We start from the raw sequence: 13,050 nt of genomic DNA, 5'->3' as shown, positions 1-13,050 counted from the left end.
TACCAGTGTTTATTACGCGACTCAAAGAGTGACGCGTGATGATGACGTTTCAGAATCGCTAGAGAAAATGTCCAATCACAGCTCGAATCTTTCTCGGGGCAGAAATTTGAAAATCCTGTTGCTCTGCCCGCTGACGACTGGAGAGCACAAAATCCCAGTTAATGTTGGTTAAATCAATTTGCAGTTTGTTGATGTGCATTGCAATTCGTTTGCAATAGATTTTGACACGAACAACATGTCTGCAAATATTTTAAATGAAGACCAGTTTAAAAGAAATGACGATGAGTTCAGAAACACGATGGAAGCTCTTTTTCAGAAGGTAGCTGTGTTTACTTTATGCAAGAGAACGTTTGGTACAGATCTTACCTAATGCGATTTGTCTAAAAACAAATGTCTGTTAGATAACGCTAACATTAACTAAATGTATGTTTACTGTGTCCTTTCAAGTATTCCAGTCTAAATGATCCTGGAATAGAAGTCTGTCTGAAAACAATGACCTGCAGAACTGAAAGAGGTAGTATAAAACATTGTAAAAAGATAGCTAATCATTTCTACTAAAAGCCACACTTTAAGTAGTGTTACCTAGACCTTTTCAGGTTTGTGTATTTTATTATTTATATCTACAGGTCCTGTGCCTATTGACAGTGCAGAGGGAGAACGTGAATTAGAAGCTTTGAAGGTGAGATGGTCAAGGTCAAGCCATAGCCCACAAACAGCACGAGTAGACTTGATAAGTTCCCCTTAACATTTTAATTTATTTGTATTAATGTCTTTATTTATTTTTATTTAAAAGGAATCAAGGACATAATATATGCATCATTTGAATATAATTGCAGGATCCCCCATATGTGTACTGGTGCTCTTTAGTTATACATGAAATAGTGATAGAAAAAGTGATCTACATCACATATCTTTTTTTTTAGCCCTCATCATGTCTTCAGTCCAAAATTGCTCTAGGTTGTATTAGGGTAGAATTTAATTTTCTTTTCTCTCATGCAGACTAGACTGAAGGACCATTCGGTGAGGGGTAAGAAAAAATATTGAAAGCATCCTTTTGTATTTTTTGAGCAATTTGGAACAACTTCTCTGTAACCATGACAATTTTTTATATTTTTAATGTTGTTCTGTTCTTGTATTTTCTAGAGTTTGTGGACCAGAATGATGATGATGATCAGGTAGTAAGATGAAAATCGTAGTATTGTATTATTTGTCTCATTCCATGTAGTGTGTACAATCCAGAATACAGACCAGCAGACTAGTGTGTTGTGCTGAGAACGTACCTTTTTTCCATCCAAAAGGTGCCCTTTTACTGTCTTATATACTGTGTATATATTGTATGTACATTTAACAATTTGTATTCCCACCACATTTAGATGGATGTGTCGGGGATCACTGAGGATGATCTTAATGGCTCCGATCAACAGAACAATGAAATTCTGTGTAAGAAATCACTTTAAATACAAATCATTCTAGTTTACAAAGAAACCAATATAGGGTTTAAAGGAATGGCTCACCCCAAAATAAAAATGCTCTCATAATTTACTCACCATCATGCCATCCCAGATGTGTATGACTTTCTTTCTTCTGCAAAATACAAATTAAGATTTTTAGAAGAATATTTCAGCTCTGTAGGGCAATGCAAGTGAATGGGTGCCAACATTTTGACACTCCAAAAATCACATAAAGGCTGCATAAAAGTAACCATATGACTCCAGTGGTTAAATCTATATCTTCTGAAGTGGTTTTATAAATGTGGTTGTGAAACGGATAAAAAGGTAAGTACATTTTTGCTTGAAAGTCTCTCCCTGCCCAGTAGAGGGTGTATGTATGAAGAAGGTGAAAAATAATGTGCAGCCAGACTGAGCAGGGAGGAGAATTTATATTAACAATGGACTTGAATATTAATCTGTTTCTCACCTACACCAATCATATGACTTCTGGAGACAATGATTTAACCACTTGAGTATTATGGATTACTTTTATGTTGACTTAAGTGATTTTTGGAGCTTCAAATTTTGGCACCCATTCACTTGCATTGCATGGCCCAAAAGAGCTGATAAATTCTTCTAAAGCTCTTAATTTGTGTTCTGCTGAACAAAGAAAGTCACACACATCTGGGATGGCATCAGGGTAAATGATGAATTTTCATTTTTTTAATTAACTGTTCCTTTAAATCCGTCTATTTTATAAAATATTTACAATTTGTACACAGTGTTTTAAATATATTGAATGTAACAGAAACAATATCAGTTTTGAGGTTTTAATATCAAAAGATCTCATGTCTTTGTGTATCTTCTAGGGCATGGTGGTGAGTCGTTCAAGCTCTCTATGAATCTGACCAATTCATCTCATAGCGGTCTGTGGGGGGTGCCCTCTCAGCCTGAGGAAGCGGATGAAGGACTGGAGAAAACATTGAGCAGTCACGGCAGTACCCTCCTGGATGTCTATCCCAGCATGCTCAATCAGATTGGCGAAGTATATCAGCGGCAGCACGTGAAGGATACTGCTAGGGGTGTGCTGCAAAAGTATCGCCGCAAACACTGGCAAGTTAGCCAGGCACACCCTCGCAACACTTCCTTTAAGATGAGACCCAATGGAACACTGAACAAGACAACGGATATCTCATTCACCACAAAAAGTCCAGCTCAATATAACATAAGCTGCTCTATGAAGGGTAGCATCAAACTTCACGACATGTTCAAGAACAAACTGAAGTCTTCACCACTGAAAAACTCTGAGGCCAGTGGCTGTTTTTACTCACCTAGGAGGGACGCCGTTGATGAGAGTTTTGAGTCACCACAGACTAACCTGCTTTTAGATAGTAAGCCAAAGCACAACTCTGTTCGTGTGATTGACTTCACCACACCTCCTTACTCTGTCTCCCCACTTAGTGACCAGTCTCCTGACCTAAATCAAACCTACAACATTGAACCCACTGTTTTATCTACTTCTCATGCTGTTCCAGGCTCATTGGTCTCCATTTCCCCACGACCAGCATGGCGCTCACCAGGAAGACCAGCTAAAGCCCTGTCTTTTGTTGACCAGAGTGGAATGTCAATCACATCCCAGCCCTTCTATCAGCAGCCAGCCTACACCTCATTGGACAAAAATGACTTTAGAAAACACCTGCACTCTCCAGTCTCCTCCCCAAAGCGTGGATTCATAAGTTGTTTTTCTCCTAGTGGGAAGAGTACCTTCAGATCCACATTGTTGAGAAATGAAAGACATCAATCAAAGCCAACAGCAATACACAGTCCAAAGCGAAGATCTCCTATCCACTATCTACCTCAATCTGAGGTACACCGGTCTCTCTATGGTGGGAAACTGGAGCAGTTGTCATCAACCCAGCGTCCCCTTTTCCACAACACAGATCATCTGGAAAGTTTTTCCATGTCTGAGAAGTTGCAGATCAGTCCCAGACTCAATAAACATCAACATTCTCTTTCTAGGTCCCAGTCCACTTGTTTGTCAAAATATGACTCTTTCAGGGAACCTCAAATTGATGTACAATTCAGGAAGCTGTATCACCACTTCATCTGTCGTGGTACATCTTCACCATACCCTACCACCCACTGTCACCTGTGCGAGAGACAGTTGGAGACGTCCCAAATCCCCAGCTCTTCCTCCTCCAGCATGTCCACTCTTGCTCTCACACCCCTGAGAGACACACTCAAGAAGCGTCGCCATCAGCCCGATGTGGAAGAGTCGTTTAGATTTAAACGCTTCCGTGAAAGTCGTTCACCACTTAAGCATCTCCAACTCTTGCCACATCAAGTGAAAGACAGATATTTGAGCTCTGCCATGTCAGAACCTAGTGAGGACAAACATGCCTGGAATCGAGCCGTCCTGCTTCAGTGCCCCAGTCCCTGGTTCCTTAGAGGCACTGGAAACCTCAGAAAGATCAGGGAGGATAAATTAGCCATGCAAATGAACCCACGTGCAATGTCTTGGGTAAGGGCCTTGTTGGTGTGGCTGTTGTTTAAATATAAGGTCATTTTGAGTAATACAAAAACGTTTGTTTTTCATTGTTTTGCAGAGAGATGTCACAAGTGGAGTCCATGCAGTTGAAGGTTTGTAGCCAAATTTTCATTTGTTTAAAATACTTCTTCAATGCTTTCCAAAAAGTAAATTCAAGCAATGTACAGTTGAAGTCAGAAGTTTACATACACCTTAGCCAAATCCATTTTTCACAATTTCTGACATTTAATCGTAGAATACATTCCCTGGCTTAGGTCAGTTAGGATCACTACTTTATTTTAAGAATGTGAAATGTCAGAATAATATTTTTATTAAGAAGAAGAATTATTTATTTCAGCTTTTATTTCTTTCATCACATTCCCAGTGGGTCAGAAGTTTTCATTCACTTTGTTAATATTTGATAGCATTGCCTTTAAATAGTTTAACTATTTAGTTAAACTAAATAGTTTGCTTCTCACAATAAGTTGCTGGAATTTTTGACCCATTCTTCCAGACAGAACTGGTGTACCTGAGTCAGGTTTTTAGGCCTCCTTTCTCATACACACTTTTTCAGTTCTGCCCACAAATGTTTTATTTTGGGGCTTTTCCAATGCACGGTACAACTCGACTCTGCTCGCTTTTTTGGGGTTTTCCACTGTGGTAAGTACCTGGTACCTGATAATTTTTTAGTACCACCTCGGTCGAGGTTCCAGCCGAGCCGATACTAAATGTGATGTCAAAATCCTGCAGATCACTAATTGGTCCGGGAGAATCGTCACTACCAGCATCACTGGATTTACGACACATCAACCCGCTAGTTTTAAAGTTAGCAATAGCGATAACAGTATAATTTGTTCACGCGACATTCGAATTGTGAAAAAAGAAATGGCTGTGTGCAAAACCCCGCCGTGGTCAAAAAACGAGGTACAGATGGTCCACTCGTTAGCGATGAACGAAACCAAAAAGTCTCTCGATGTGTATCCGCTGTTGGCCGCACACGGCTACCACTGGACCTACCAACAGTGAAGGGAAAAGTAAAAAAAAAACAAACGTAAAAGTGACTACAGAACCATCAAGTAAAAGTGGAAGTGGTTTGACCAAATGGACTTCATCTAAACCAGAGAGCAATGGGAGGGAGAGTGCCCTGGACTAAGCCATGATAGGGGATGGTACATTTTGTTACGTTAACTCTATACTCTGCTTGAAAGCTTCACTTTATTTAGTTGACCAGCTACTGGAAAGCATGCTTCTAAAACAAACAGGCCAGTTTAACTGTTACACTTGTGTAAAATCACCATGCAACAACTGCTTTATGCAGCACAATGAGCTAATAGCTAACAGGTAGCTGTTTGTTATTATTTTGGTCAGTTTGTGTTGTGTTTAAGATGATGTTACGGCAGTAGAGGCAGCGCAACTATGACGATCAGCCTATAAATCCCACCCATGTTGAGATGGCACTAAACTGCAGTGGAAATGCAACTCAGAAACAAAGTGAGTAGAGTTGAGGCGAGTCGAACCTTAATGTGCACTGAAAAAGTGCCATTTGATTGAGGTCAGGGCTTTGTGATGGCCACACCAATACCTTGACTTTGTTGTCCTTCAGCCATTTTGCCACAACTTTGGGGGTATGCTTGGGGTCATTGGAAACCAATTTGTGACCAAGCTTTAAAGGGGTCATGACATGGTTTTTTTTATTGTATTATTATGTTCCCTTAGGTGCAATTATAGTATTAATATATTTTTTTTTAAGAAAAACTTTTAAAATCTAGTGATTTATGACCTTTTCCCACCCTGTTTCTCATCCTCTGATTCAAACAGTCTGTTTTGGGGGCGTTTTCCATTTAAGACTTCAGTGTTAATGCCCACTGTTATGATTGGCTAACGTCAGTGCCTATGTATCAATTATTGACGCCCCCAGCCAGAACAATATGCAAGTAAACTAAGTAAAAACACTGTGATTATTCATAATGAATGAAATTGCGCTTTAGAAAGTAGTTTAAAGTTTAAAATAGATTAGGCCTACTTACAGTTTGCGTCGTCGTTGTTCCCAGAATAGTCGGCACGGACATATCTTTGAGCAACAGTTTTCTGGCAAAGAAAGCATCATATTGAGATTTGTTCTCAAAACAGTCATCCTTAAAATGTACAGAACAAACGCTTAAGTTAACACTGCCGTGACTGGAACGTCCGCAAAAAATAAACTGCATCCATTTTTCCCTGACGTCTGGATCTTTCGGCAGCTTATTCAGAGGTTTTGTTTGACCACAGCCAGGAACAGCACATCTGTGTGGCATCGTAATTTTCCTGTGCACAAGTAGTCTCTGTCAGAGCTCGCTGTCCATCGACTGAACACTTGTGAGGCGCACGGCGATACGAAATGAGCGTAGCTGTCTTGCGCTTAAAGCGTAGTTATCTTGTGCTGGAGGCGGTCATATGCAAACGCTGTTACGTCACTTCTAACCGACACCAAAGACCTCTTATATACCAAAAGACCTCTTATATACCAAAAGATCAAGGCAAATTTGGTTTCTCATGTCATGACCCCTTTAACTTCCTGACTGATGTCTTGAGATGTTGCTTAAATATATCCACATCATTTTCCTTCCTCATGTCTCATATTTTGTGAAGTGCACCAGTCCCTCCTGCAGCAAAGCACCCGCACAACATGATGCTGTCACCCCCATGGTTCACGGTTGGGATGGTGTTCTTTGGCTTGCGAGCCTCACCCTTTATCCTCCAAACATAACGATGGTCATTATGGCCAAACAGTTCCATTTTTGTTTCATCAGACCAAAGGAAATTTCTCCAAAAAGTAAGATCTTTGTCCCCATATGCACTTGCAAACTGTAGTCTGGCTATTTTATGGTGGTTTTGTAGCACCAAACTACATTAAACTCTTGGAGACAGAATGAATCTGATTCCTGAGTGGTATGATAGCTGCGTAGTCCCATGGTGTTTGTACCTGCGTACTATTGTTTGTACAGATGAACATGGTACCTTAAGGCATTTGGAAATTGCTCCCAAGGATGAACCAGACTTGTGGAAGTGCACAATTCTTTTTCTGAAGTCTTGGCTGATTTCTTTAGATTTTTCCCATGATGTCAAGCAAAGAGGCACTGAGATTGAAGGTAGGCCTTAAAATGCATCCACTGGTACACCTCCAATTCAGTACACCTGTCAGAAGCTAATTGTCTAGACATCATTTTCTGGAATTTTCCAAGCTGCTTAAAGGCAAAGTTAACTTCGTGTATGTCAACTTCAGACCCACTGGAGTTGCGATATAGTCAATAAAAAGTGAAAAAATCTGTCTAAAATCTTTTTGGAAAAATGACTTGTCATGCACAAACTAGATGTCCTAAACGACTTGCCAAAACTATAGTTTGCTAATATGAAATCTGTGGACTGGTTAAAAAAAAAAAAGTTAATGACTTCAACCTAAGTGTATGTAAACTTCTGACTTCAAATTTATGTCCTCATCACCATGGCATTCTATGTCTCATTTAGCTTGTTTCTGTAATTTGTTTTTAACAGCTCATTCACCCATTAGAACTTTTAATCATGGTACGATCCCACTTTCTCCAAGGTAATTCCAGCACACTGACAAGAAATATTATATCAATGAACTTAGCTTGGTTTATCTTAAAATATGAAGAATGCTGATAAGCAGTCACAATGTTGAAAAAAACAAAACTAATTATTACAGAAATTGTTTTCTTCAGTCTCTCAAGGAGGCGACTCCAGTATGGTCTTCTGCAGTGATGAGGTTTCCTTTTCGCACCCCATAATCCTGTATTTTCTTCTATGGTTATATATAATTCATATTGTGAATACTTCCAAGGTCACCCAAGAGAAAATACAGGGGATAACAAGTCAGTTGACGCTGATATTCTACTGTCAGTTTTCTTGTTTTAAATGCATATGTACTTGTAAATGCAACGGTTGTAATGTCAAAGTAGTTCTTTAATGTGTAAATATCTTCACAAGACCATTTAATATTATATATTTTAACAGAACTTTTTAAAAATACATTTCTATCAACAGGGTCCAATTTCATGTGTGTTGACTTACTGTATGTTTGTAAATAATTTAGACTCTTGCTTTTGTTTAAACAAACTTTAATTCTAATAAACATATGTGCATTTCACATACAGAACATTTTATTTATTTTGCATTGAGGATTAATAGAATAGTGGGAAAATATGTCTTGAAGGAGTAGGACTTACAATTATACAAAACTTCCTCATACGCTAACAGAGATGGTGAAATAAAAATTTGCAAAAGGAATGTTACAAGATGTAGTGTTTTGAAGGTGAATTATCTCTAGGTCTTATTTGAAGTGAAATCACTAGCAGCAATGCTGGCAAAAATTTCAAGGAACACTTTTAAAGGAATGTTTGAGAACTGAAAATAGATCCATACAATTATATTTTTAGTTCCAACTCTGTTCATGGGCTGCCTTTTGAGAAAATATCTATAACATTTACAAATGCTTTGACATATGTTAAGGCATTAAATAGCACCACAGTTTGATTTTTAAGTCATAAAGTAGCATGTATATTAACAGTACTTCTGTACCGAATTAATAATACATTGATTTTTAAAAGCAGTTTTAAGGTCTGCAATTCACCACTCCAGCTCCACGGGGTATTTGCCTGTAAGGCAGGCTGTGCAGTGGCCAAGTCTAGTTTTAGTGCTAGAGTTGATCCTCTCAACTTTCCCATGTGACTCTATCCCACCTTGAACAGCAGACACCAGGCCTTCAACAGACAGGTAACTCACACTTGTAGCACCTTCTCAAAAGTAAAAACAATATTAAAACAATGTAAATCATATTCTGAAGAACCTTTGTGGTCCACATGCATAATTGCCAGTAATTACAAATCTCTATTTCCATAATGGAAAGCAGAGTTTGTATGGTTCTTTCATAATTTGTGTGTAATTCTAAAACCCTCGCACTTATGCAAACTGTTTGCATTGTTCTGACGTACCAATATAGCCAGCTAACACCTCAAACTCTGGTTTGTTAGCAATTAGCTCCTCTTTGGTAGGAATGTTGATGCCCATGTAGCATGGGAACCGGATTGGAGGTGATGCAACTCGAAAGTGGACCTGTGCGGTCAAGCCCATACACAAAGACAGCATACAGATGAAAAGAGACCAAAGCAGCAAACATACTTAACAAAGGGTTATGTGTGTGATTTATAACATTTGAATGAATCTTACCTCTGTTGCACCTGCTTCCTTGAGCAGTTTAATAATAGGGGAAATTGTGTTGCCCCTGACAATAGAATCATCAATAAGCACCACTTGTTTGCCAGCAAAGTTGTCAGTAAATACTCCAAACTTTTTGGCTACTCCAAGCTGACGCAGTCGAGTATTTGGTTGAATGAACGTCCTGCCCACATAACGGTTCTTACACAGTACCTCAACATATGGAAGTCCTGACTACATTGGAGAGACAAATGTGAAACTTTATAATATCTCTTGATATAAAGCAACTTGATATAAAGCAATAACACATATGAATAGCATGCTTATTACCTCTTGTGCATATCCTAATGCTGCAGGTGTGGCTGATTCTGGAACAGTGCTGACTACATCGGCATCAGTGGGAGCCTCAATCGCCAATTGCCGTCCACAGCGCTGCCTCGCAATATATACCATCTGACCTGTAATATGTTAGCACAGACATTTATTTCCCCAAGGATTAACCTCATAAACATTGTCTGCACTGTAAGATAATTATGTCACCATGGGAAAAATAATTTGTTATTACTAGATTATTGCAATCCTATTACTAACCTTTTCAAAAACAACAATTCTGCTAAATTCTGATTAATTATAACAGTTAACTTTTGTTTTTAAATAAATTATTATTATTACCCAGAAATGTAATCATGAACTTGCCTTCAAATATAGTGTCTGGCCTGGCAAAGTATACATATTCAAATATGCAAAAGGCAGGAGCGTCTCCCTCTGGGCGAGGGACAACACAAGTTCTTCACTCCATTTTTAGAGATCTGGACTATCTCTCCAGGCTGCACTTCACGATAATACCTGAGAAAAGAACAATAGAAACACAAACAAATGAATTAATAAAATATGTAATTGACCTCAAGGCTCTGGGATGGAAACAACTTGTAACAGTGTAAAGTACCCAAATGCCGAAAGTGGGCTTTCGCATATTTGCAGAAATCAAAGAGTGATTGGGTTTAAATTTAACATAAAGGTTGCCACGATGTTGTGGGCATACTTTGCTCCAATGGACTGGAAGCTACAGGACTCAGATGAAACTACCCAGCCTTCTGTGTCTCCTCCACCACCTGAACAATAAAAATTAGGATTGAGTTTAGTTCCATTTCTCTTTTTATTCTAGAACTCAACAGGCAGCTCACAGCCTTTTTAGCAGCCTGTGACATGCCTAGTTATGAAGATATACTGTACTTCTTATAATTAGACCCCAAGTGTTACATTTTGCATCTATCAATCTCATTCTAACAATGTGAAGCTTTTCATTTTTTTATATTTTATTTCATATTTTACCATTTCAAATGGACATGTGACACTATAAAACGCCACGGTTAACAACAGACAAATCACAAGGACAAAAAAACTGAAAAACTCTCCATAGCCAATCCAAAAGATGTTATGACGAATATGACCATCTACAGTATTTAAACAATATTCTAGAGATAAACACTCTAGGTAATTGTTACTGTTACCTGCAAACAAGTAAAGCATTTTTTATATTAAATCTTGCTGTAATTCCAGATGTATTATATCTAATTATTTCCATATGTAAGGTGAACATTTTTGTTAACCAGGCAGGAAGAAGAGGCCTTGCTTTTTTGTTCCACAAAGACAATGATTTTCTTAACAACAATCATCTCATATTCTATGGTTGTTATCTGTATCCTCCAACTGTAAAGCTCCAAATATCTGACCAGTCTAATATGGCAGTCTTTGAATCAGATGTTAAATTACAATTATAGACCTCGGTGCAAAACTGGAAAATTTTTGACCAGAATCTCTGGATCAGTGGGTACGACCAAGAGGTGCCCTAGGAGATGTGAAATGTGAATGTTAATTTATCATGAGAGCTCATCAGTAACATACTAACAATATAATAATATTTTATAACTTAATTGATGATTGCGACCAAGGGTATGCACATCTTTTGTCTGAGGATGCATCAAGAATAAACAAGGATTTTACTCTCTTATCTCTTGCAAATTTTGCATCATCCTTCACTGACTTGACAACTGAATTAACTGATTTGTCAGTGATGACATAGCATGATGTGACTGCGCTTAAATAATACCTACAAGCCCTTTTCCACAGTACCAATTTTCAAAATCAGGTTAATTTTCACCCACCACTTACTATATACACTGACAAAGTTGTTCAAATGTGCTGACATTAAAGGGATAGTTCACCCAAAAATGAAAATGATCTCATCATTAAGTATCACTCAGTAAATTTTTTCAAAAATTCAAAAGGCTGGCAGTTCTGCAGCTCTGAGATGCCAGTGGTGGAGTAACGTGTATGTCCAATACCAAGGTTACCATTGCGCAGCTTCAGCAAGTCTTCTGGTTTAAAAGCAGTATTCACTAAACCCATTCCCTGCAAATGAGAGAGAGAAAGATAAATATTCTCAGGCATGCCTAATCTTGTCATCATTGCTGAATTTACATTTGAAATATACTGGCCCTAGAGGGCTGATTGTTTCAAGTGAGATGTTTTACACATTAAGGTGCTGTATTAGTCCTACATTACCTTCAGAGTGGTGTATATCGGGGGATTTGTTCCAGTGCTTATGACAATTCCAGCACTCTCTTGACCCCTATTGAACAAAAAGTAATGTGAAATCCTCTAATATAGTTATTCCACACAGACATTCACATTATAGGAAGTTCACCCAAAAATGAAAATTCTCATAATTTACTCTCTCATGCCATCACAGATTTGTATAACTTTATTTTGTCTGCTGAACACAAAGATTTTTAGAATATCTCCACTGTGTAGTTCCATGCAATGCAAGTCAACAGGGTCCAAAGCTTTAAAGCTCCACAAAGCACATAAAGGCAGCATAAAAGTAATTTTATGGCTCAGATTAAACTATAAGACTCCAGTGGTTAAATCCATGTCTTCAGAAGCTAAATGATAGGTGTGGGTGAGAAACAGATACATATTTATGTCCTTTTTACTATAAATTCTCCTCCCTGCCCGATATGCAGGGTGGCGATATGCACGAAGAATGCAAATTGCACAAAAAACAAAACAAAAGCAGCAGAACTCTCAGCAGAGAAAGGTGCTTATTTTGGAGGGCTGTTTGAAAGTGGAGATTTATAGTAAAGAATGGACTTAAATATTGGTCTATTTCTCACACACCTATCATATTGCTTCTGAAGATATGGATTGTATGGATTAATTGTATGCTGCCTTCATTTGATCTGTATGGACCTAAAGCACTGACATACTCTTCTAAATATCTCCATTTGTGTTCACCAGAAGAAAAAATATCATACAGTTTTGGGATGGCATAAGGATGAGTAAATTATGAGAGTTTTGGCTGAACTATTCCTCTAACATATATTGATCACAGAGTGATTTACATATGTTCCTAATAGATGCTTATCAAAATGACTAGATAAAAAGAAAGTGCAAGTGTTGTGATAAACGTATTTACTGACTGAGTTAGTTGAAGACGTGATATTTCATGTAGTGAGCAATTAGATCCCACTGTATCAACATGTCTTGGCAAGACTGCAGTCAGGATAGAGAATGTGTCCCTCCCATTGTTCCCTCTCTTCCACCATTTTACACAAACAATATTAAAATCAAGCCAAATTGGTTGCAAGAGTCAATGGCTGCATTGCATGTGACTATAAAAGGCAGATCAAACTGGTTTGTGTGAATCGGTTAGGTAGAGTGAGAATGAGGAGGATCAGGAATTAGGGGGGGTGAAGGGGATAAGAGGACAAAGCATGAGGGGAGAGAAAAATACTAAAATAAATGACTGAATAAAGCACACACAAGGCATTCTACATTTTTATCAGAATCCCTTTCAGATCTTAGCACAGCCAAACACCT

The 13,050-nt window shown here is 38.3% G+C and overlaps 1 protein-coding gene across 1 annotated transcript; it reads left to right on the top strand.

The window, feature by feature from the left end:
- The first annotated feature begins 111 nt into the window (after positions 1–111).
- Positions 112–8,061, top strand: LOC127624366 (uncharacterized). Its single transcript, XM_052099160.1, has 10 exons — positions 112–319; positions 448–514; positions 627–679; positions 1,000–1,027; positions 1,144–1,175; positions 1,374–1,440; positions 2,300–3,951; positions 4,037–4,070; positions 7,489–7,540; positions 7,677–8,061. The coding sequence occupies exons 1-10, from the start codon at positions 236–238 to the stop codon at positions 7,714–7,716; spliced, it is 2,109 nt and encodes a 702-aa protein (XP_051955120.1). The 5' UTR covers positions 112–235; the 3' UTR covers positions 7,717–8,061.
- Positions 8,062–13,050: the final 4,989 nt, after the last annotated feature.

This window comes from Xyrauchen texanus, chromosome 30, assembly GCF_025860055.1.
Source record: "Xyrauchen texanus isolate HMW12.3.18 chromosome 30, RBS_HiC_50CHRs, whole genome shotgun sequence".
NCBI classification, from domain to species: Eukaryota; Metazoa; Chordata; class Actinopteri; order Cypriniformes; family Catostomidae; genus Xyrauchen; species Xyrauchen texanus.
Note: the sequence above shows the minus strand (reverse complement) of the source record. Positions and strands in the feature narration are given on the sequence as shown.

Coding starts and splice junctions, on each gene's coding strand:
- LOC127624366 (XM_052099160.1), top strand. CDS start 236: ATGTCTGCAAATATTTTAAATGAAGACCAGTTTAAAAGAAATGACGAT. Junction 1,441..2,299: donor ACAGAACAATGAAATTCTGT/GTAAGAAATCAC, acceptor TGTATCTTCTAG/GGCATGGTGGTGAGTCGTTC. Junction 4,071..7,488: donor TGGAGTCCATGCAGTTGAAG/GTTTGTAGCCAA, acceptor TGTTTTTAACAG/CTCATTCACCCATTAGAACT.